Source organism: Cervus elaphus, chromosome 24 (assembly GCF_910594005.1).
Source record: "Cervus elaphus chromosome 24, mCerEla1.1, whole genome shotgun sequence".
Taxonomy (NCBI): Eukaryota; Metazoa; Chordata; class Mammalia; order Artiodactyla; family Cervidae; genus Cervus; species Cervus elaphus.
In genome coordinates, this window is record NC_057838.1 from 29,442,052 (window position 1) to 29,467,672 (window position 25,621).

General features: G+C 46.7%; 1 protein-coding gene across 1 annotated transcript in view; it reads left to right on the top strand.

The window, feature by feature from the left end:
• Window positions 1–22,391, top strand: part of LHFPL4 (LHFPL tetraspan subfamily member 4) — a 30,800-nt gene extending 8,409 nt beyond the window's left edge. The window contains exons 3-4 of the mRNA XM_043886744.1: window positions 15,112–15,348; window positions 18,838–22,391. Coding sequence (XP_043742679.1) covers window positions 15,112–15,348; window positions 18,838–18,938 — 338 coding nt within the window. The 3' untranslated portion in view covers window positions 18,939–22,391. The remainder of the gene's footprint in view (window positions 1–15,111; window positions 15,349–18,837) is intronic.
• Window positions 22,392–25,621: the final 3,230 nt, after the last annotated feature.

The following is a 25,621-nucleotide window of genomic DNA, read 5'->3' on the forward strand; positions in this document are numbered from 1 at the left end:
GTCTTCTAAAAAAGTAACAGCGTTTGAGCTGAATCTTAAAGGATGGGGAGGAAGGAGAAGGGGAGCCAGGCACAAGAGACAGTATGATTGAAGGTGTGGGGGAAGGAAAAGCCTGGTGCATTTTGGGTTCCACAAACAATTAGTGTGACGGGAGGTGAGAGCTGAGCCTGGAAAGATGGGCTGCACCGTGGATGCCTTGTACACCACGCTGAGGAGTTTTGACTTTATAAGCAGCAGATAGTTGTTGACTTTTTTAAAAAGTGTTTAAAATTCTTTGACTTTCGTTTTCTTTTTGGAAAAGTTAATACATTGCACATGAAACAAAATTCAAAAGATAAAATGACATACAATCAGATATATGTCCTCCCTGCACGCATCCCTCAGGGATCCTCCCAGAGGTCTCTTCCCAGGGGCAAACACTTTTACCATTTCTTGAATATCGTTTCTGAGAAATTGCATAAATATACAAGCAAATGCCAACAATGTTTTTTTTTTTTTTTTCATCAATGGTATACTAGTTATCTATTGCTGCAGAGAAAATTACTCCCCAACCCAGTGGCTTACGCATTTCTTACCTCTGTTTCTGTGAGTCACAGGAATTTGGGAGCAGCTTAGATGGGGTAGTTCTGGCTCGAGATGTCTCATGAAGTTGTACCTAAGACCTCAGTGAGGACCGGGGTCAGCTGAAGCTTGATTTGGGTTGGAGGAGACCTCAGAATGAGTGATCTGAGAGAGAGAAATAAGAAGATGCATTGCGCATCCCCCTCTTTTGGTAACAACTTTATTGGGATATAAATCATGTGCCACAAAGTTCACACGTATAAAGTGTACAATTCAGTGTTTTTTTAGTATATTTACAGAGTTGTGTAACCATTACCACAATTGATTTTAAGATATTTACATCACCTCAAGAAGAAGGCTTATACCCTGAGGTTGTCACCCACCCCCTAAGCCTACCATCCCCATCCTCTCCCTCCATTAAGCAACTTTTAACCTACTCTGTTATCTAGTAAGACTGTTCTGGGCATTTTGTATAAATTGTTGTTGTTTAGTCATTAAGTCATGTCTGATTCTTTTGCAATCTCATGGACTGTAGCCTACCAGGCTTCTCTGTCCATGGGATTTCCCAGGCAAGAACAGGAGTGGCTTGCCATTTCCACCTCCATTTGTGTGAATAGAATCATATAATTTGTGGTCTTTGTGACTGACCTCTTTTCACTTAGCGTAATGTTTTCAAGTTTCATTCATGATGCAGCATATGTCAATATTTCTTTCCTTTTTTATGGCTGAATAATATTCCATTGTATGGATGTACCACATTGTGTTTATCCATTTATCAGCTGATGGACATTTGGATTGTTTCTATCTTTTGGCTATTTTGAATGCTGTTGCTGTGAATATTTGTGTACAAGTTTTTGTGTGGATACATGTTTTCAGTTCCCTTGGATATATATGTGGGAGTAGAATTGCTGGCTCAAGTGGCAACTTTAACATTTTGAAGAATTGCTGTATGGTTTTCCAAAGTGGCAATATTATTTTACATTCCCACCAGCAAGTGTGTGAGGGTTCTTATTCATATCCTCATCAACACTTGTGTTATTATCTTTTTTTTTTTATCTGACTTTTTGATTATAGCCATCCTACTGGGTATGAACTGGTAATTCACTGTGGTTTTGGTTTGCATTTCTCTAACTATTAAACATCTTTTCACATGCTTGTTGGCCATTTGCATATCTTCTTTGGAGAAACATCTATTCAAGTTCTTTGCGCATTTTTTTCCTTTCAGTTTTATTGAGATACAGTTGACACGTAGCACTGTATAAGTTTCAGGCATACAGCATAATATGGCTTACATATATTATTAATGGTTATCACAAAAAGTTTAGTGAACATCCATCATCTTATGTAGATACAAAATTAAAGAAATAGAAAAAATTTTTTTGTGTGATAAGAACTCTTATGATTTACTCTTTTTTGTTTGTTTTTAGGATTTACTCTCAACAACTTTTTATATAATATACAGCAGTGGTAATTACATTTCTAATGCTGCACATTACATTCCTAGTGCTTATTTATCTTATCCCTGGAAGTTTGTACCTTTTGACCACCTTCATCCTATCCTGTATCACCCCACCCCCACCACCCCTGATAACCGCAAGTCATCTGATTTCTTTTTCTGATTTTTTTAAGTATAATTTACCTACTGTGCTATGTTAGTTCCTATCATACAACAGAGTGATTTGATATTTCTATGTATTTCAGAATGATCTCCATGATAACTCTGGTTACCCTGTTACTGTACAAAGATATTACATAGTTATTGACTGTACTCCCCACACTGTACCTTACATACTCATAACTCTTTTATTTTGCAGCTGGGAGTTTGTACCTCTTAATCTCTCACTCACCTATTTCTTTCCTCCCCACATCCCCTTCCCCTTTACCTATTTTCAAATTGGGTTATTTTTCTTTTTACTATTGAGTTATAAGAGTTCTTTTTATTCTTGATGTAAGCCCCTTATCAGGTATATGATTTGCATATATTTTCTAGTATTCTATGGCTATCTTTTCACCTTCTTGATAGTGTTCTTTGTAGCACTGAAGCTTTAAATTTATATAAATTTATATAAAGTCCGATTTATCATTCTGTTGTTGTTGCTTGTGCTTTTGATGTCATGTCTAAGAATCCGTTTCCAAATCCAAGGTTACAAAAATTTACCTATGTGTTTTTTTCTAAGAGTTATATAGTTTTCATGCTTACACTTAGGGCTCTGATCCATTTAAGTTAATTTTTGTATGTGCTGTAAGGTCAGGGTTCAACTTCATTCTTTCACTTGTGGCTATCCAGTTGTCCCAGCACTGTTTACTGAAAACAGCGTTCTTTCTGATTGAATGGTCTTGGCACCCTTACCTGAAATCAATTGACTATGGGTTAATTTCTGAACTTTCACTTCTGTTCTGTTGATCTGTATGTCTACCCTTATGCCAGTAACAGACTGTCTTGATTACTGTTGCTTTCTAGTGCGTTTTCCAATCAGGAGGTGTGAGTCCTCCAACTGTGTTCCTTTTTCAAGATTGTTTTGGGCATCATACTGTATTTTTTTAAAAGAACCTGAAGTATAGTTGATTTACACAATATTTAATATTGTGTTAGTTTCATGTGTATGACAAAGTGATTCAGTTATATATTTTTCAGATTATATTCCATTATAAATTATTATAAGATACTGAATATAGTTCCCTGTGTTATATAGTAAATCCTTGTTGTTTATCTGTTTTATGTATAGAATTTTGTATCTGTTCATCCCTTATTCTTAATTTATTCCTTTCCCCTCTCCCTTTCCCTTTTGGTAGCAATAAGTTGGTTTTCTAGTTTTGAGTCTGTTTCTGTTTTGTATGATATTCTCTGAGTCTATCCATGTTGCTGCAGGTGACAGTATTTCATTATTTTTATGGCTGAATAATATTCCATTGTGTGTGTGTGTGTGTGTGTGTGTGTATATATATAAAACTTTTTTTTTGTCTTTTCTGGATATATGCCCAGGGGTGGGATAGCTGGATCATATGTTGCCTCTATTTTTAGTTTTTTAGGGAACCTGAATACTGTTCTCCATTGTGGCTGCAATAATTTACTTTCCCACCAACAGTGTAGGAGGGTTCTCTGTTCTCCACATCCTCTCCAGCATTTATTATTTGTAGACTTTTCCAGGATAGCCATTCTGACTAGTGTGAGGTGATACCTCATTGTAGTTTTTATTTGCATTTCTCTAATAGTTAGTGATGTTCAGCATCTTTTCAGGTACCTATTCACCATCTGTACATCTTCTTCAGAGAAATGTCTTCTGCCTTGCTCATTTAAAAATTGGACTATTTGGTTCTTTTCAGTTGTATGAGCTATTTACATATTTTGGATATTAACCCCTTGTCAGTTGCACAGTTTGTAAATATTTTCTCCCATTCTGTAGAGTGTCTTTTCATTTTGCTGATGGTTTTCTTCGGTATGCAAAAGTTTGTAAATTTGATCAGGTTCCATTTGCTGATTTTTGCTTTTATTTCTTTTGCCTTGGGAGACTGATCCAAGAAAATATTGCTACGCTTTATTTCAGAGAATGTTTTGCCTATGTTCTCTTTTAGGAGTTTTATGGTGTCATGTCTTATATTTAGGTCTTTAAGCCACTTTGAGTTTATTTTTGTATATGGTGTGAGGGAATGTTCTAATTTAATTGATTTACATGTGGCTGTCCAGCTTTCCCAATACCCCTTGCTGAAGAGACTATCTTTTTTCCATTGAGCTTTCTTGCCTCCTTTGTCGTAGCAACTGCCTTTTATGTTCTAATCTCAGACATCACAGACCACTTCTGCCACACTCTATTTTTAGAAGTGAGTTACTAAATCCAGCCCACATTCAAGGGGAGGAGAATTCAGCTCCTCCTCTTGAAAAGAGTATATTTTAAAAGTTGTGGACATATTTAAAAACCACCACAAATGGTAGGATACTAAACAGTTGGTTTGTCTTGCTTTTTAAACTCAACAACACATTTGGAAATTGTACCAAATCAGTGTATAGAGAGCTACTTTTTCCTTAAGAACTGCATAATATACTTTTCCCTCAAGATTTCTTTGGTGTGGACCATTTTTAAAGTCTTTGATGAATTAGTTACAATGTTGGTTCTGTTTTATGTTTTTGGTTTTTTGGCCATGAGGCATGTGGAGATTCTTAGTACTGACACCCCCTGCGCTGGCAGGCAACGTCTTAACCATTGGGCTGCTGGGGAATCTCTATAATATACTTTTGTATGGCTGCATCATCATTTAGAAATCAATATTTAAATTGTTTACAACATCTTGCCATAACAATATTTCGGCGGATAATGTTGTATATAAATAATTAAGACATACGTAAGTATTAGGATAAAATAAAGACCTAGAGTGGAATTGCCGGATTAAATGCTCTCTGTGTTTACAATTTTGACAGATTCAGTCACAGGCTCCTCCATAGAAGTCACACAAAGATACACTCATAGCAACAGTGTATGAGGGTACCTGTTTCCCCACATTCTTGCCAACTGGATGTGTTATCAAATATTTTATTTTTGACAACCCAATGGGCAAAAAGTACTCTCTTATGGTAGTAATCTGTCTTTCTCCTAGGAATGAGGCTGAGTGCCTTTTATATATACATGCAAACCTCATTTTATTGCAGTTCACTTTATTACACCTCACAAATATTGCCTTTTTTTTTTTTTTAAACAATTTGAAGCTTTGTGGAAACCCTGTGTTGAGCAAGTTGATTGGTGCCATTTACCCAATAGCATTTGCTCCCTCTGTGTCTCTTTGTCACGTTTTGGTAATTCTCACAATATTTCAAACTTTTTCATGATTTTATTTGTTATGGTTGATCTGTGATCAGTGATCTTTGTAATTGTTTTGGCATTTATTTTAGCAATAAAGGATTTTAAAATTAAGTTTGTACTTTTTTTTAGACATAATGCTATTGTGCACTTAATAGACTACAGTATAGTGTCAACATAACTTTTATATGTGCTGGGAAACCAAAAATAAATTTGTGTGACTTGCTTTATTGTGATATTTGCTTTATTGTGGTGGTCTGGAACTAAATCCACAATATTTCCAAGGTGTTCCTGTCTTTTTTCTGTAAACTGTCAGTTCATAAATATTTTTCTACGAAGCTAATGGTATTTTCCTTCTTTGATTTGTAAGAACTCTTTATAAGGTAAAAGTTAGCTCTCGGTAATATGAGTTGCAAATATTATCCATCAGTTTATTTTTTGACTTTCTCTATGGGTGTTTTCTCCATGGTGAAATTCTATTTTTCTCAGCTTAAGCAAATAACCAGTTCCTTCCGGTATGGCTCCTTAGTGTAGTATAATACCTAGAAAGGTCTTGGAGTGTTTTGAGTGGGGCTGGGAAGCATAGATCTGGTTGTTGGTAGAGAGGATGGGCTGGAGGTGTAAAGAGGTTGAGGGCTGAACTATTCTTATTCTGACAGTCTTTTGTTTTTATTTTATTCTTTTCATTTCCATTTCATCTTGTCCATCATCATGAACCTTTAATCCCAGAGCTGTTTAATGGCATAATGAGAACCCTGGCTCAGGAGTCCGCCTGGCACAGAGTGTCTATTGGATAAACAGATGATGAACTCTGAGTTAGTCCCAGCTCCACCACCCGCTCCTTTGGAGGCAGCATATTCAGTGGTCAGCCAACCTGAATTTGAACCCTGAGTGTGGCATTACCAACTAAAGTGTCCTTTGGAAGGTTATACCATTTCTGACTCTAAGTTTCCTCCACTATCAAATGGAGACTATAATAATAACTAGCTCATATCCAATGGTTAAGACTGTCTTCCAATGCAGGGGGTGTGGGTTGGATCCCTGATGGAGAAGAAAAGATCCTACATGCCTTATGATGAAAAAACCAAGACATAAAACAGAAGCAACATTGTAATTGCTTCAATAAAGATTTTAAAAATAGTCCACATCAAAAAAATCTTAAAAAAAAAAGAAGGGTCTCTCATCTTCTGGAACTGGAGGGAAGTTAAGATTAGAGTGAATCTAGGTAAAATTGTCGTCAATTAAAAAAAAAAGAAAAGAAAGGTTGAAAATTGAGAACTGGGAGATACACCTAGAAGAGCAGAGAATTTAGAAAGTTTGGCCTTGGAATTTGGGGTCTTATTCCTAGGTTCTGAGCAATTACATGTAGGCATGGGAATGACCAGGGCCAGATGTGGGTTTAGCAAGATGACTTGGGCAGCTGCTGCAGGGAACAGATTGGATGGAGGCTTGATGGGCGATCAGGAGCCTGGTGGAGGGCAGTGGCAGTGGTCCAGGGGAAAGGGGCTGAGGCTGGAGGAGGGGAGGAGACCTATTTAGGAGCCCAGCAGGTGTGTGTCTGGTGGGGCGAGGTGAAGACAGGCAGATCTTGCCGATGATTCCAGGTCCCCTCGTTGAACGATCGTGTCTTGGAATGACATGCCCAAAGGACACAGCAGGGAGATCTGCTCAGTCTGGGAAATGCTGAATTTGTCAGAGGAAGGGTCTGACAGCTGTTGGCTTTTCAGGCCTTGGCCTGAGGAGAGCGGTCTCAGCTGGAGATGCAGATGTGAGTCTGAGTGTGGGTGAAATGGCCCGGGGGAGAGGGGAGAGCGTGTGGAAGCAAAAGAGGAGACAGCCCAGAAACACCAACCTTTAAGATGCGAGGAGGAGGAGGAGCCAGAAAAGGCGGCTTGGAGAGAGAAGCCAGAGCAGCTGCTCAAATTAGCAACAGAGAAGCTGAGAAGAACAGCCCCGAGAAAGGACAGCTTCCTGGAGGAGCCAGAGGGGACAGGGAAGGGATGGGGCCACCTGGATGGGCCTGGGCCAGACTGGAGGAGTGAGGCAGGAAGCAGGGAGAGCGGCAGGAGGCTTCTGACCGAGTCCTTGAGCTGAGTGTGGCAGAGCTGAGCCAGGGCAGCAGGGGATGCAGCAGACGGCAGATTCCAGGATTGTCCAGAGGCCACATGAGGGCTCTGTGCAGGCTGGACCCAGGGGTGGTGCAGTAAATACTGTTCCCAAATATTATAATTACTGCACAAAGTGACGGGTATCCCATTTCTCTGTAACAGCATCTGTGACACCAGGTACAATTATTTGTGTTCCTAACAGTCCCTTGACTAAACTGTAGTCTCCTTGAGATCAGGAACCACAGCCCAGGAACTGAATGGCTTGGAGGAAGTGTCCCAGGGAAAGGGAACAGTCAGTGCCAAGACCTCCGGGGCAGGGGGAGTAGGGCTGAACAAGGAGGGTAGTTAGGGTTAGTGTTAGGATGACGGTTGGAAGGAGGTGCAGTGTGGCAGGAGTGTGGGGATCGGGAGGCCGAGTGGCTTGGAGGAAAGTAGGGGGAGCCTGTGGGCCATACAGCCCGGGACCAGGCCGCAGGGATTATCCTGAGCGTAAGGGGCAACTTGGGAAGGTGTTGAGCAGGTGAGTGGCACTGTCTGCTTTGGAACGCTTCCGTTGAATGCTGAGTGGAGAGCAGATGAAGCGAGGGCAAGGATGAGAGCAGAGAGTCCAGTCAGGAGCCGCGGTGGTCACGCGGGAGGGAGACCACGCGGCCTCGACAGATGGCAGCAGTGGAGACAGAGAAAAGAGGTCAGCCCGAGATACGTTTTGGAGGTCAAGCCAGTCGGCCCTGCAAGTGGATGGGATGTGAGGGTGAGGGAAAGGGAGGAAGGAGTCAGGGTGCTGGGGGGGCCATGGGGAGCCCCGGCACAGGATTCCCACCCCTGAGCTCCCCAGCTGACAGAGGCGCTAAGATTGGACCTGGATCTTCAAATCCAGCGGGTCGGGGTGACTGTTAAGAGAGACCCTGTCTCCCTTGTACCACAAGCCCCTGCCCTGGGGGTGCAGGACAGAGCTGGTGTGAAGGACGCGAGGACAACCTCTGTCCTGGGGTAGAGGGGGGTTCTCCCGACAGCCCCCTGGTGCCCCGGGTCTGGGGAAGCACTCCCTTGGAAAGCTGTGGTCACAGTGCCAACACAGACCCTTTGCCAGGCTCCTCTCAGCCCCAAAGTTGGCCTGGTTCTTTCTAGAAAAACCTTCCTAGAGGTGAGGAAGGGACTCACAGAGGATACAGGATATGAACAGCCATCCGTGCATCCTGTGCTATACTGCTCCTCCGTATCTCTCACCTGCAGCTTTGTCAGATTACCATTGTTCTTTGTATGAAAACTGGAGAATATAGATAAGCAAGATTACACACGTCATCTCACTCTCCCAGAAGCAGTCATCTTAACTGTTGGTCTGCAATCATATAGAGTACTGGTTATGAGCAGACTCTGGAGCCAGACTGTCTGGGTCTGAATCCTGGTTCTGTAAACCTACCAGCTCTGTGGTCTTAGATAACTTGGATTACCTCTCTGTGCCTCTATGTCCTCAACTGTAAAAAGAAGGTAATAACAGCACTTATTCCTCAGAGTGTTGTGGGGATTAATGAAGTAATGTGTGTAAGATACTTAGCATAGGGCCTGGTGTGGTAAACTTATGTAACTATTGCTATAACCGTGTAAGTATCCCCAAAATAAAATTATATTGTATGTTATTTTCCACATCCTTTTGAAACCTAACGTATCATGAGTAATTTCTGTACCATTAACTCTTACTCAATATAATTTAATAGGGGAGTAGTATTCCATGGTATGAAAGAATACTCCTGTGATGTTGACTAATTAGCTGCTTATTTCTTTCCTTCCTTCTTTTATTATTTCTCCCCCTCCGCCTTCCTTCGCATCTCTTCCTTCTTTTCTTTCTTGCAAATAATGACATGATAGACATCCACATAGCTAAATCTTAGAGTACATTCTTGAGCATTTTCTTAAATTCCTAGAAACTGGCAAGCTCAGTCAATAGGGGTCTAGAGATTTTTGGTTTTATGTTTTTTGTGTGTGTGATTAATTCATTATTTCTGTGAGTTTCATTTGGCTTGTGCGTTTTGATTCTTGATTGCTTTAATTATTTCATTCTGAGTGAGTGAAAAATCTCTGGCAATAGTCACTTATTAGTGATCAACTCCCACCCACCTTATGGTTTCAGTAGGTCACTTTTTCATGTGGTCCTGAATTGAAAAGGAACCGCAGGTTAGTGCAAAGTCTCCGTCCCGTCCTGTCCTCACCCCCTCAGTTCCCTCCTTAGAAGTGACCAGGGTTATGGGTATGAATGTTATATAAGTGGATACAGTTTTTCCCAGTGTTGTGACTCTAAGGTGCATCCAAATTGTTGCATGTAGCTACAACAACAAAATACCACAGACTGGGTGGCTCACACTTTCTCTTAGTTCAGGCAATTCCAAGACCTGGGTTCTGGGGAGAGTCCTCTTCTTGGCCTGCAAACCGCTACCTCCTTCCTACTTGCCGTGTCCTCACATGGCAGGTGTGGAGAGAGAGCAGACTCTCTGGTATCTCTTTTTAAAAGATTCATTTATTTTTATTTATCTATTTTGGGCTGTGCTGGATCTTCCTTGCTGTGAGCTTTCTCTAGTTGCAGTGAGCGGTGGCTACTCTGTTGCAATGCATGGGCATCTCATTGCTTCTCTTTTTGTAGCTTCTCTTTCACAAAAGTAGCTTCTCTTTTTGTGGAGCACAGGCTTCAGTAGTTGTGGCACATGGGCTTAGCTGCCTGGTGACATGTGGGATCCTCCTAGACCAGGGATCAAACCCGTGCTCCCTGCCTTCACAGATGGATTCTCCACCACTGAACCACTACGGAAGCCCTGGTGTCTCTTGTAAGGACACTAATCCCATCATGGGGCCCCACCCTCATGACCTCATCTAACCCTGATTACCTCCCCAAGGCCCCTTCCACAAATACTCTCACACTGGAGGTTAGGGCTTCAAAATATGACGTTTGTGGGGAGCCAGTTCAGTCCATAGCAAACCTCTTTGGAGTCTGCTCAGGAAAAGAAAGCCCTGGGGGACATCCAGTCTGACCTCCTAGCAATGGGTAGCAGCTGTGGTACATCAGGCATGGAGGGGCCAGCTGAGCATAAACAAAGGCTTCCCTCTTGGAGTGACTGGCCTGGTGGATGTCCCTTGAGGACAGTGTAATTGTATCATAATGAAACTCAAATAGCTAAGAATAAAATGCATAATTTAAAAGCTTTATATAAAGGCACATTTACAGGACACACACTTTAAAGAAAACAAATATGTTTATTTTCTGTTACTAATTCATCACTTTTTTAGTCTCATTCTGGGTTTATTCCCCAAACCCAAGCGCGTTTTTCCTTTCAACTTTTTCCTTTAGTTTTTTAAAATTATTCTTAAAGGCTTACACCTCTAAGAGGATTTCATGGCCAGACATAGGTGGAAAAGGACTGGACATAATAATATTGTTTTTATCATCAAAGTAATCTATGCACATGTTAAACACTTCCAACAGTACGGGAGGGCAGAAAATAAACAGTGTCTCCCTCCTTTCCTCCACCATACCAGGCTGTGTTTCAGAGGTGCCCATCATTAAGCTGCTTCTTAATAGACTTGCAAGCTTATAGACTTATAGACTTGCAAGCTTATGTATGTATATATGTGTACTCTCTGAAAAACCAGTATTTTTAATTATGTTTTTTAATTTTATGAGTAATACATAAATACATTCACTCCATGAAGAGCTGAAGTATTACAGACAGGGTAAAGTCCCCATCCTCTCCTTGCCCAGAGGCTATCATGGTTATAAACTTGATTTCTGTATTTCCAAGATATTTTTTGTGTGCATTTACATACACATCCATGAGGAAAATACATCATGTCATTTTCTGTGTTCCCATTCCTCCCTTCCTTCCTCTCTCTTTTCTGGTAAAATACACATAACATAAAATACCATTCTACCACTTCCTAGGTGTTCAGTTCTGTGGCATTAAGTACATTCACACCGTTGTGCAATCACCTGTACCGTCTATCCTCACAACTCTTTCTTCACCTGCAGAACTGAGACTCTGTCCCCATAAATGCTAACTCCCCACACCCTCCCCTGTCATCCCTGACGACCAATATTCTGCCTGTAGGAATCTGACTGCTTTCAGTTCCTCATGTAAGTGGAATCATACAATATTTGACCTTTTGTGACTGACTCATTTAATTTAGCATAGTGTCCTCAAGATCCCTCCACATTGTAGCACCTGTCAGAATTTCCTTCCTTTTCAAGGGACTCTGAGGTGGCTCAGAGCATCTGACAGGTAAAAGTGTCCAGCTTGATCCTAAGAACAATGTTTGGGTTTCACTCTACCATGGGGCTGCAGAGTGTCGGACGTGACTTAGTGACTGAGCAGACACACATACTTGTGATTACAGTTTCCTTCCATCTGTGGCAAGCGATCCTGGTTTCCTTTCTTTGATAGTGATATAAAGCTTACTTTGTAAGTAAATGCCTCTCAGTTAAAAAGTAAGTCTACGGAATCCCCTGGTGGTCCAGTGCTTTCAACACCTGGGCCCTGGGTTCAATTCCTAGTTGGGGAACTGAGATCCCACAAACCGTGTAGTGTGGCCAGAAAAAAAAAAAAGAAGTAGGTCTGCTCAAAGAGAAACATTAAGTAAAGACCTGTCTGGGTTTGAATACAGAGCCCACCACTTCCTAGCTGTGTGACATGGATATGATACTTAGTTCCTCTGAGCCTCAATTTCCTCATCTGTAAAATGAGGATGATCATTTTTCCCTCCTCTAGATTTGTTATCGGATTAAATGAGATCATGCATCTTAGGAGCTCAGCCCCCTAGCACATAGTTGAGCACTCAGTACTACTTGTTAGCATTATCATATCATTAATAACTTTAATTTCATTCACCTTAAATTTCTCACAACGCCTCCTGGCTGCTTGGGAAGTCAGAGGACTGTAGGGTGACTGGACAGTCGTGCTCCATCTGAGAGCCCCTTCCCCTAGACCGGTGGTTCTCAACCAGGGACAGCTTTGCGCCCAGGGGACATCTGACAGTGCCGTAAGACACTGTGGGTGGTGGGGAGAGGCCGAGGGGGACGCTGTATATCCCACAATACACCCCACTTGCCCCACCCTGCACCTTGCACCTGTGTCTGCCCACTTCAGCCAGCTCATTACTTCAAAAAGATACTTGAACTTGTACTCGAAAGACCTCAGTCTCGGTGTCCTCATCCAGCAAATGGGGATGTTGAAGGCTGCCTTGCCTCTAGTTATTACACTGACCGTTGAGCCTCTTGATCACTTACTGTCCCTAGAGGTCTCTTCCTGCCTTTCCCAGGTCTCAGGAAACCTGTCCGATTGACTTTTCTCCATGTGCTTTACTTCTGGGTGCTTCTTGTTCCCAGAGCAGTACCTGGGGCCCCATTGCCACCACCTAGAACATTGCAGAACACAGGAGGCAGAGAGCGTGAGTGAGAGACGGCGAGGTCCCAGCCCCTGCCTTCTCTGAGTGTCCCGGTAATCCTGGGTCTCTTTCCAGCCATTCCCTGACACGTATACGTATTCTGTTTGTGTGTTGATTTGATTCCTCTCCACACACCTCTGCTCCTGAGGACAGGAAACCATGCCTGCCAGTGTCCCCAGCAGCCTTCACAGTGCCTGACACATGGAAGATATTCGGCATTTATTTGTGGAATATACGGAGAGTCAGAGAGGGGGAAGGGTGAGGGGATAGGTAAAGAGAAGGAAGAGAAGTGAGAAAAGAAAGAAGAGGAGGGGTGTTGAATGAATGTCAAATGCTGAGATCTAAGGAGAAAAGAGGGTCACGACTGAGGCTGGAGCACTGTATGGACTAGCTGGAGAGAGGGCATGTGAAGAGAGAGGCAAAAAAAGATGAAAAGGGTGGAGAAGAGAAAGGAATGGAGATGCACGACTAGAGAGACACGTAAGTGATGAGGCAAGGAGACCAAGAGAACGTGCAGGCGCAGAGCCCTGGGGAAGAAAAACTCACTGAATGCTGAGCTTGCGGAGGGAGGAGGACCACCCGCAGGATACTGCCGCGTTTCCATGGAGACGGGGATGCTCTGGGCGGGAGAGGAAACACTGTACACGGGAGAGGAGGCAGAGGGACGGGGTAGGTTTTCCTCCTCCTGAGGCTCTTTCCTCACCCCTGCCTCAAGCTGGAGATTCAGGACCAAGAATGGGGAGGTGGAAGTGCCCTCCCCCCACCCCTCAGAGCGCCCTGGGGATGCCATGAGGTTAGGGTCCTTCTCTGCCACTTCTTCACCCCTGGCAATTGACCTTCCTCCTCTCTCCAGGGTCCTGGAGGGTCTTGGAAAGTGTTAGGGGAATATGGGGAGATGAATGGGTCAAGCCCTCTCCAGAGGCTCCTCCTCTCTTCCTGCCCCATAAATGATAGAGCACCTCTGGGCTCAGTTCTGGGCCTTCCCTTCAGTTTTTATAATATCTAGCCCTGGGGATTTACATGTCCACAGAGCCCACATTTATATCTCCAGCCCTGATGTCTCCCTGAGTTTTCCTCCCCATTTGGGTTTCTAAAGGGCATCTTCAAACTGTTGGAACTCTTTTAACTCACCAAGCTCATTCTTGCCCCAAGGCTTCTTGCATTTGCCATCCCCTTTGCCGCAAACTCGTTTCCCAGCCATTAAATAGAGGTGGCCTCCCCTTGAGCACTTGAACACTGTATGGACTAGCTGTTCGGAGAATTGTCTTGAAGAAGGCGCGCACAGGAGAGGGGAATGAAGGGCTGCTCCTGTGTGTGTGTGTGTGTAAGATCAGAGTGCTGTTGAGGCGCCCTGTCAGTGTGAGGAGCACATCCCCAAGGATGTGCGGAAGGACTGTCCTGTTGGAAGGTGGGGGATAGACCAGAAGAGGCAGAACTCAGGCAGGGAGGAGTCTGTGCTGTGGGGAATGCTTTCTCACATGTGGTAGTTGAAGGAAGGAGATGGCAAAGCCAGGGGTCCCTACCCACCCTGGGGACTAGCTGTGTCTCGTAGGCAGTGGGCAGAACTGACCACCACCCCCACTTTGTCATCACTGTCATCTTAAACCCGGGTCTAGCACCCTGTGGGCCTGGCATGGGGTCAAGGGCCCCCTTGCTCCAACCTGAACCTTTGGGAGCCTTTGCGTCTCAGACACAGTGATGCAGCCTCTGTCGGACTGTCAGACACTAAAAGGACAACGTCACTCCAGCAAATACAGTCAAAAACTCTCACTGCCAGGAGGGGGAGATCCTAGCCTGGAGGTGGCCTACTGAGCCTGGAAAATGATGCTGATTAAAAATTTGTTGAGTAAATGACAGAAATAAAAAAGAATGAGGAGGATGAGGGAGCGATGTGCCAAGATACTAAAGGGAGGTGAAGGAGGTGACCCTGGTTCGCTATTTTCTCCTGTCTCCAGGAGGGCTTCCTGGAGGAGTTGTTGATCTGATGGGGCAGGCAAAGGCGTTGCCTTTCTGCTCTCCAAGGCATGAGGCCCTCCTAGAGTTTAGTTTCTAGGTCGGTAGGAGATTAACAAGCTCTCCTTGTTGATGGGGTTGATGGGCGGAGTGGGGGTGCGGGGTCCCAGCCTACGGGGGGGCTTTTGGTGGTCCTCAGGCTCTGGGAAGTAATCAACCCCTTCTCTCTTGCTTCCTGCCCCGGCGGTGGGCTTGGCCCGGCGCCCCTTCAGCTCTGTGCCTCGTGCTGGGCTGCATGATCTTCCCCGACGGCTGGGACGCCGAGACGATCCGGGACATGTGCGGGGCCAAGACTGGGAAGTACTCCCTGGGGGACTGTTCGGTGCGCTGGGCGTACATCCTGGCCATCATCGGCATCCTCAACGCTCTCATCCTCTCCTTCCTTGCCTTCGTGCTGGGTAACCGGCAAACCGACCTGCTGCAGGAGGAGCTCAAGCAGGAGAACAAAGGCGAGTGGGCGTGCTTGGCGTGGCGGCTGGGGGGTGGGGCGGGACACCTTCCAAGTCAAGGGAAGCCCAAGTAGGAGCCCTTACAGAGAGGCCGACTGCCGTGGAGACAGTTTGAGGTTATCCCTCAGATCTAAACATTTGCAGGGGCCTGACCCAGCAAACCCTACCAGGAGTATAAACCCAGGAGAAATGTGCATAAACGCTCTTGGCAGCAGTTTCAAAATTGCAAGCAACCAAAAACAGCTTGGAGGATGGATAAATACATGGTGGTGTAGTCACATCATGGAATTGTTTACAAGTGTGGAAATGAATGAATGCCAGTTTTAGGTAACAATGAATGGCTACATCCTGTAAACATAATATTGAGGCAGGGGGAATCAAATTCCAGAAGATGACAGAGTGATAATTTTCTAAAGCTAAAAACTAAGTAACACTACACTAAATACAGTTTAATATTGTATTTAAAAAACAAAAACAAAAAAAGATCAATACGAAAGGTATTGGTGTTGGTTCTTTATGGTTGGAATGGAAGCAGAGAGGCAAGGATGTGAGGTGGGGGACAGGTGGATGGGTACAGATTATTGGTGAGTTAAGTTCCTACATGGTGAGCCTACAGATGTTTGGTACAGTATGCTTTATACCTAGTATAGTACACATAAACCTCCGTATGTACCAGGTAACAGTAATATACAGTAAAGAAAAAATTGACACCACCAAGGCCAGAGCCTTAACCACTGTTATCAGATGCTTACCTGTGTATCCATCCACGTACATCCCTCTATGGAATACATGGTAGGGTCACGTGCTGATACAGGCGAGGCATCATCGGAAACAAATCCCTCCTCAGATTGCTCTTAGGGCTCAGTTCTAGAGCACATCTTTAAGATCTTTATCATTTTATGGAGAACCATCTTGTCCTTCTCATTCAATGCTTAGTGTTACATAAGACGACAGAATTGTAGGTTCTTAACCATTCTCCTCATAGGGGCTGTTAGGGAGGTTCCCTTTTTTTTTTCCCATTTTACTGGGAAGGTCATTAGAAGAATGACTGTCTTGGTCTTTGTCTTCTGTTTTCTCAGTGTCTTTCCCTGAAGTGGAATTGCACACTCACAATTGTAATGATAATTCCAGATTGTTTTCTAAAGGAAGGTCAAGCCTCTGACCCAGGGGCCCACACAGCCCCTGGAGAAGGGGGAAGACACTCTGCCTGTCTGGGTGCCCGTTTTCTGCCTTGAGAAATTGGATTTCACTGTTTTCTTAGTCTCAACCTTCCTTGAGCTGTTAGCAGATGCTGATGCTGGATCTATGTTCAGCACTTTCCTTTAATTACATTCATCTGAGTCTCTCATCTATAAAATGGGCATAATGATAGTGACAGTTATTAGCTCATTTGCCAGGAGGTACTCTAGTATTGTGGTGTGAGTACACTTGGACCATGATGGCAGATTGTTTGTGTTGGAAGTAGGTTGAGCTAAGAAATGACTTTACCTCTTTGAACCTCAGTTTCTTGCAGTACCTAAATGAAAATGGTGGACAAAAAAAAGTAAGACTCGGGTCTTTTTATCCCCTGAGGGTACTCAGAGACCTGATCTATGGAGTTGTCCATAGTCGCCATGCTCTTCTCAGTATAATGGGACTTGGATACAAACAGGCACACCAGATGACCATAGGGACCCTTGCCCCAGTGCTAGGCTTTGACTCCCCAGACTCTACCCAACTCACCTCACCTGAGCCCAGAAGAACCCCTCAGAACTGTCCTGAGACGAGACAAGGGATGGGGGGAGGCACTCCAGGTTCAGAAGAACCTTTTCATTTCATCTTCCTGAGAGGTTTCCTTCTACAAGTCAGATGTTTCTCATCTTAGAGGAATCTGAGTGATACTGACTCATGTCCCAGTCCCTGTTCTCCATGAGGCTTCCTTCTCTGAGGAGAGTGACCATCCTGCCCCCCCCCCACCCCTTAATAGGGAAGACTCAGCCTCCAGTCTAACGTGTCTTAGAGGTGACTATTGGAGTAAGAGAAAGAAGAAAAGAGCAGATTTTGTCTTATGAATCAGCACTCCCCCAGCTGTGGTTTGTGTAAAAATTTCAGAAAGCCAAAAAATATTGAGGGTTTTGTAGCCTATTTCACGTAATGTAGGTTATGTAAATTTAATGTGTTTTATTTATTTATTTTTTCCAGTTTGATAATTTTCCCTTTATTTATATCATCTTTTTTTTTTTTTATTAGTTGGAGGTTAATTACTTTACAATATTGTAGTGGTTTTTGCCGTACATTGACATGAATCAGCCATGGATTTACATGTGTTCCCCATCCTGAACCCCCCTCCCTCCTCCCTCCCCATCCCATCCCTCTGGGTCATCCCAGTGCACCAGCCCCGAGCACTTGTAGTGTGTTTTAAATGAAGGTCACCATATATTAAGCATTTAGTAAGTGAGAAAAAAATTAAATTGGTTGCTAATACTTTCACAGTATATAAGTCAAACCATTATGCTCTACACCTCCAACTTGTACAATGCTGTATGTCAGCTGTATCTCCATAAAACTGGAAAAAGGAAAAAAAAAAATGACAGTGTTGAGAAAGGTACCACCTTACAGGGCTGTCATGCAATGAAGCAAAACTGTGCCCATGAAGGGGCAGGCGGTGAATGCTCAGTGAAAGCTGTCACTTGTCACGGCTTCCTGCTAGGCAGGCACCGTGACCATTTTGTAAGTGGGACGGCCGAGGTCTGGAGAGGTCCAGTAACTTACCCGAGGTCACCTAAGTGGTGCAGCCAGGATTTGAGCCCAGGTCCAAGTCTGAAGGCCAAGTTCTTCCCTGCTGCCAGCCCCCTTTTCAGAGTCCTCCGGGGCTGCTGAGCTGTCCTCTGAGGCGCCTGTCTCTGGAGTCACAGACGCCTGCTGCTTTCTATGGTCTTCGTGTGAGGTCAGAGCCTGCCCCCTGGTGGCCGCTTCCAGAAGTGCAGCACAAAGACAGACATGTGGCCTTTTGGAGGGGGTTTGGCCATGTGGGTCCCACTCAGCGTCCTCTCCTCCTTCCCCAAAGCGCCCTAAAAATGACATAAGGGAGCCCCAGTTTGCCTTCCTTCAGCATCTGGGGATCTCCTTCCCTCACTGGGCACTCACGGTGAGTGAGCCTCACAGCTCAGTTCCGAGCCAAAGCCCTCTGGAACAAAACTAAGCTCTATGGTGCTGGCATTTTCACTATTTACTGTGTGCTGAGCCCTCGGCAGGCGTCATTTATGTCTTTTGACCCCTCAGAATCACTCTGTGAAGAAGTAGGCTGTTATGTCCATTGTACCGAGGAGGAAATTGGGGCTCAGGTTGAATGAGCTGGCTCAAGGCCTCCCCCGCTCACCAGGCCTGGTGGCATTTCCGAACCTGTGCAGCTCACCCCTCCACGCAGCTCTGCCCTGAGGAGGGGCTGAGGGAGCCCCCGTGCCGGGCGGCCTCTGACTCTCTCCAATTCTCTCTCTCTGTCTCTCTTAGATTTTGTGGGCTCTACAGTAAGCTCGGTGTTGCGGCCAGGGGGTGACGTCTCCGGATGGGGCGTCCTCCCGTGTCCCGTTGCTCACACACAGGGACCCTGAAGGCCGGAATCACAGCCCAGGAGTTGACCTGCCCTCAGCTTGTCCTGTCTCCTGCCCTCTCATCCCTCCATTCACGCTCCGAGGGAAGACCCCGATCTTGGACTGACCTCACCTGCTATCTGCCTGCGAACTCTGGGCTTTGAAGAGAGGTTGGGGCGGACATGCAGCCTGGGGGAGGGGAGAGGCCCTGCAGACCCTGCGGGTCTGCACTTCCTTCAGCTGACCTAAGGGAGCTGGCCCCCAGCCCCTGGCCTCCTCCTCCTCTTCAGCCTGGCCGGGGCCCTGCTGAGTCTCTGGGGAAAGAGGTGCTGTGGTTCCCGGCCAGGCTGCCCCTGTCTGCAGGGCTGCGGCCTGGCTCCATCCTCGCCTCCTCTGGTCCCCACCTCCTGCAGAAACTCATTCAAGATACTGCTCCAGGGCAGACCGGGCTCTTTCCTACCTTTTTTCTTTTTTGCCAACAACGGTTCCATCATCTCCTCACAGAGCTCCAGGCACCACCGGCCTCCCTGAGGCCCGTCTGCTCCAGCCTGCTTCCAGCTCTCCTGAAGGAATCCAAGCTGCGCCGAGGGAGAAAGCACAGGGCCTCCGGGTCTGCTGCTGACTGGGGCCCTGTCAGCGTGGACTCTGAGCCAGGACAGGCCTCTCTGGAGGCTGCGCTCAGACTCCTGTCTTGGTGGCGCGTGGCTGCTGCAGGCTGGGGCTGAAAGTGGCTCAGCCTGGGGCTGGCCGTCTCCTCCCTGCGGACGGCTCACCAGGGACTGGACCTTGACCCTGGCCTGTTTTGTACAGCATAGACTTCTTGGCCCTGTTGTCAGGGTTGGGGGTTGGGGCAGGGGCCCATGAGTGGGGAATTAGGGGACGCCTCACCCCTCTGCCCCATCTCATGTTGTCCCCCCGACCCCCTTCTGCCAAGGGCAGAGACTGTCTTGCCTCTTTGATACTTTTCTGCATAACTTGAACTTGCAGGTCACCTCTGAACAGGGTACCCCCTGTCCCCATCCCCAGGCCTTGTAACCCTGTCCCCACCTCTTCCTTCTCCCTGCCCACCTCTCACCTTGCGGTTTGCCCAGGGTCTCAAACCCAGTGGCACGCTTGGAGCCGAGGCATGAGTGAATGTGTGTGAGTGTGTGTGTGCAAGTGTGTGGGGGGCAGATGAAGGGTCTTCTGTCCCCCCTCCCACCACTGTGGGGCCACCCCCCCACACCCCCCACCGGGAGCACAGGATGGAGACTATAGGTGTGTCTGACCTCCTGTCACTGCCTGGGGGGCCTGGTGGTAGAGCCATCTGGCCTGGGGTGTGGATGGCCCCCTCCAGCTCCCCGCTGGGTGGCCGGTTAGCTCCATCTTGTGTGCCTACTTCTGTCTCCAGGTGCCTGCTGCCTGGCCCACTGTGGAGGGCCAGCGGGAGGCCCCTGCAGGCTCAGTGGGGAAGCTCGTGGTCACCATGTCGTCGACCTCGGCCGAAGGAGGGAGGAAAGCAGCGAGTGCCATGTGTTCACAGCCCTGTGTTCATTTCCACTGGGCCTGAGAGTTAGGGCTGCCAAGAGACACCCTAGAAATCCTCTGCCCAAGTCCCCCATCTGGAATCACATGCTCTGGGAGGATTCCTGAAACCTGGACCGTGCTCAGTCCTGATCCCTGCCCTCTACTCCCTCCTCCTGGGCAAACACCCCCCCAGCCCCTCCCCCATGTCCGGCCCCTGCACTGTGCCCCCCTCCTGCTCCCCCCAGGGTCCCGAGCTGAGTGAGAGGGTGGGGGGAACCTCGTGGGGGGGGGTGCAGAAGTGAGTTCCTTCAAGATCCTAACCAAAGCCCAATGTTGGAAGCCATTAGGAGGAGGGAGCAGGAAAAAGTGATTAGAAATGGGAAGAAGAGGAGATTGGGGAAAGAGAAGGAGGAGGCACAGAGATGGAGCTACAGAGAAGGAGATTGAACGAGGTGTTACAAAGTAGCGAAAGAGTGACCAGAGAGGGGGATGTGATGGATGGAGAACTAGGATGTGGGAGGGGAGGTGGCCAGAGACAAGGCAGGCACAGGGATGGTAAGGAGGCAGAGGAAGAGGAGTTGTAGGGGGCCAGGTGCTGGGGAAGAAAGGAAGGGGAGGGTGATGGGGAACGGGGAGCCGCTGCCACCCATGGGAGCCACAAACCCCTGTGCGCTGCTGGCGGGAAGCTTAGGACCTAGCTCCTGAGAGGCAGAGGCGGGGCCCAGGCAGCCATGCCCCACCCTGTTGGGAAGGAATCGCATCTAGGTGATTGCCCAGCAGGTTAGCGCCACTGGAGTGGGTGAGTGGTAGAGACGGAGGTTTCCTTTGGAGTGGTTGGACGGTGTTTCCCAGTCACCGTCCACCCAACCCCCTGCTGCCCTGACTAAGGGGCAGTGGGCAGTGCACCCAGGAGCTTGGGGTTAGGAGGAGACTGTTGGTGGGCCTGAAGGAACACCAGGGTACCTTAGGGAAGGGAAGGAGGCTGGAGTGGGTACCAAACCAAAGTCCTGTCCCCGAGGCTTCAGCAGAGGTGGGAACAGAGCAGGAAGGAGATGCTTCAGCCAGAGGCCCCAGGTGAGGCTGAAGCATCAGCAAGCCAGGACCCAGATGGCTCTCCGGGGCCAGGAAGTCATCACAGCGAGGATGTTTGTGGTTTGCTCTCACCCACACCTGGCCACTTGGTTTAAGCCTTTGGGAGGAGGCTGAAGCAGAGGAGATGGTCTGTTTGCAGCTGAGTCTCTTGGTCGCTGAAAGAGGCTGAGCTGTGTGAGTGGCCCACTGAGGCACTCCTCTCCTCGCCTGCCTGGGCCAGAAAGGCTTTCCTCTGCCGGATGCAAGACTCTCTCAGGAGAGGCCAAGGCAGCTCCAACCTCGAGGGGGTCCAGAGCGACGCTTGCTCAAGTCCTTCCAGGTCTCTTGATGTGAGAACTTTCCTCTTTGGGGCTCAGTACCATGGGTAGGTTCAAGATCTTTTTCAGGCCTGTTAGAGCCAAGAAGTTGGGAGCTTTTAGAGAAGGCTGTGTGTGGGGAAAAATTTCTGCCTGGCTGCCTGTTGAGGTTCCTGCTTGGGCACAGGGGATTCACCCTTCTGCAGCTCCCAGTGTGAACTGAGGGAAACCAAAAAACCCTCTCTTTGGAGAAGCTGGGATCTTCCTGGCACGAGAAACTTCCGCAGGCCCCTGCCTGGCTCAGGGCTAGCCTTCAGGTGGGACTGGAGTTTCCTGAGAAGGGAACAAGGGAGCCACAGTCCTCCCGAGCTCTGACCAGCAGAGGGCCCGTGCTATGTGTCATTAGGATAGCTTGGTGTTGTCTACACTCCATTAGTAAGTTCCGTCTGAATGTGTCCTCGCTGTTCATCGTCCAATTTGGTAACATTGATTTTGGTCCTGACCCCTTCTGCTGCTGCTGGATTTGAGCTTCAGTGCAGGTGGAATGATGTTCAAATAAAGACACACTTTATATATCACCCATGCTAGCTTCTCCTTCTCTGAGTTGGCCCCCAGGGGATTACGAGGGGTGAGATTCAGCCTGACCCTTTGTACCAGGTATAGCCGTGTATTAACAGACCTTACATGAAGGTGGCCAGACCACAACTGACACAGAACTCCACACCATCTTCACTCCTGGCTTTCATCCTCAAGGACACCTCATAGCCTTGTTTGGACTTGTCACTTTGGCCCATATTTCATTTTAAGGAGACTTCCTGAGATCCCACAGGACTGAGTCACACCACACACCTAACTGGAATGTAGTCTGTTAACAATTAAAACTGGAGTTGTTCCCAGGAGAGAGAATAGCTGGCCATTTCTGCCAGCTCCTGATTGCATGGACTGGAACACAGGCTCCACCCTTTCCTCTTGAGTGGCTGCGGGCAAGTCCTTTCACCTCTAACCCCCACTGAGTAAACAGGGATGATGGCAGCGCTCTCAGGGAACTTGGAGCAAATGAGGGAATGCCTGTGAACTGTGTTGCAGTCTTACACACAGTAACATGCCCCAGATGGCAGCTCTATTGACTACAATTTTTGCATTTGGGAATTGAGCCTTCATTCAACACATTTGGAGCATACAGTATCTGCTTAGAACTTAAGAAAATGGGAGCCTTTGTCTTAATGGTCTGGTTGGGGATATTAGCATGTAACAATAATGTGAAATCTGCCTGGTGCAGGGTACTGTGGGTACAGGGATACCTTACATGGCTTTAGGCGGGGTGGGTAGAGCAGGGGATGGATGGTTTTACTGTAGAATGGACGGGAGGTAGGCAGGCAGGGGCCGGGAAAGCCATTCATGAAGGAAGGCAGCTGGGGGAAAAAGGCTGAGATGAGAAACAGAATTGAACCTGTGGAGAAGAGCAATTTAATAATGCTGAACTGTAAAGTGTGAGGTAGGGAGGGTCAGAGATTCATCTGGAGAGATCAGCAAAGGCCAGATGATGACAAAGCTCTGAGACTGTTTATAGCAGTTCGGACCTAAGAGCAACAGGGAAGGTTTTTAAGCAGAAAAAGGACACAATTAGATATGCATTTCAGGTAGATCCCTTTTCTCACTGTATTATGGGGGTTGAGTTAGTTGGGGACAATTTAGTAAAAAGGAAAGCCGAAGTCTGGCCTGAAGCAAGGTGGTGGCAGTGGTTTTGAGAAGTAAAAGAATGTAACCTTTAGGAATCTGAGTTATACTTACCGATGGGTGATGGTGGTGGTGGTGGTGGTAAGGGACTAAGTGGCATTGAGGAGGAGAGTTAAATTTTTTGAAGGGGAAAATTGCCAGTCCAGCAGGGGACGAGATAATCAATTTGAGACATACATGTGGGACATCCTGATGGACTGTCCAGTAGTCAGCTGACTTACATGGCCTTGGGGGCTCAAGAGAAGGATTTGGGCCGTAAACATGAACATGCAAGCAACAGATGACAGGTGAAGCACAGAATGAGCTTATTCAGGGTGACTGTATTGTGTGAAGAGAGAACAGAGTTGCAAAATGCTGGGAAACACTAATGCATAATGGTCAGAGAATGGATGTCCAGAAAGAGTCAGGGCTCTGATGAGAATAGTGAGAATGTGGTGTTAGGGAAACCAAGGATTTAGAATTCAAGGGGACGATCAACTGGTCAGATGGAGTGGAGAGGTCCAGACTTAGGGACTTAAAAACGGGTCCCCTAGATTTGGGAACAAGGAGTCCACTGTCGGATTTGGTAAAAGCATGTTCAGAGAAGTGAGGGTAGAATCGAATTGAGGTCTGTTCAGGGAGAGAAAGGCAGGTGACTGAGTGAGCATCACTGGAGAAGTGTGTATAAGAAGGGGACATCAGTGGAATTTTTCCAGGAATTATGAAGTATAGTGAGCCAGCAGTGGACATGGATCAGCATGTAATCTGGAGGAGACTATGGAATTTCTTTTTAATATGGGACAGTTCTGAGTGTTTATAGGTCATAGCTGTTAAAGGATCAATAGAAGGACTGACAGGTGACTGGATGTGTGGTGGCAGCAACAGATGGGAGGGCAGGCACAGAAGGTAGACTACAGACTGAAGCCAAGTGCAAGGTAAGGCGAGTCAGAGATCCACCAACAGATCAAGGCTGGGCATGGGAAACGGACAGACCGCAGTGGGGCAGACGGATGCAGAAAACGGAGAAATGAAAGCACTGACGTTTACACAAAAGCAGCTGGAAGGTTAGGAGACTGTAGCTAATCAGAAAGGTGGGTATTTGACCTGAATAGTCTGAGTAATTCTTGAAAAAGATTTTAAGATGCGAGGTACCCTGGCTAGGATGTCCACCCAAATGGTGACAACGATGGCAGAAATGGAGGGGCAGGAGACAAGCCAAGAATCAAAGAATCAGAGTTTGGATGGTGAAGACCACAGCAGGAAGAGGGTTGAAAGCACAATAAACAGTGCGTGAGCAGCAGAGGAAATACAGATTTTAATAGAAGGTACAAGATGTATTTTGTCTGGAAACACTTAGGGAGAGCCTCCATGCGATAGGAGGAGGAGAAAGGAGCAGCCTCCGCGTCAAAGGTTGCAAAGGAGAGGGTGTCCTGAGGAGAGGACCATATTCAGTTAAGGTCAAGAGACAATATGGAGGAGGTAAGGGTTTGTCTATCATAGAAAACAGCTCCGCAGAAAAGACTAAAGAGAAGGGTGGGACAGAGAGAGACAGAAGGATGGGAGGCTGTGAAAGCAGAAGCACTGGGCAGCCAGGTGGCATGGAGAGCTGTCATCATGGGAAGTGACTAAGGAGCGTGAAGCCTGTGGAACTTGCCAGACTCCAGGTTTACCACAGAGCTCTAGTTTCAAACCCTTTCAGATCTCCTGAGGCAGGACAGGGCAGGGCTGGTGGCACCCATGCAGATCTGGAGGTGCTGGGAAGCTCACCTAGGCACTGAAATTCAGCCTGAGTGGTTGGAGGCTTCTTCAGATTCATTTACCTATTCAACAAAACATGGGTCGAATGCCTGTTCTAGTCAGGTACTGCTCTAGGCTCTAGAAATATGCAAATAAGTCAGACAGAGGCCCTGGGCTCAAATGACCTTTGCAGGGCTGTTGGCCTGTTCATTGTGGCTACTTAAGATTCTGTTCTTTGTTTTGCTAGACATTTCAGTATAAAGCAAACATACAGGTGAGATGAACTATTATACTTAATCTTCTAACCATAACCAAAGAGAATCTTGCTAACCACCCCAGAAGCCTTTCAAGTGCTCC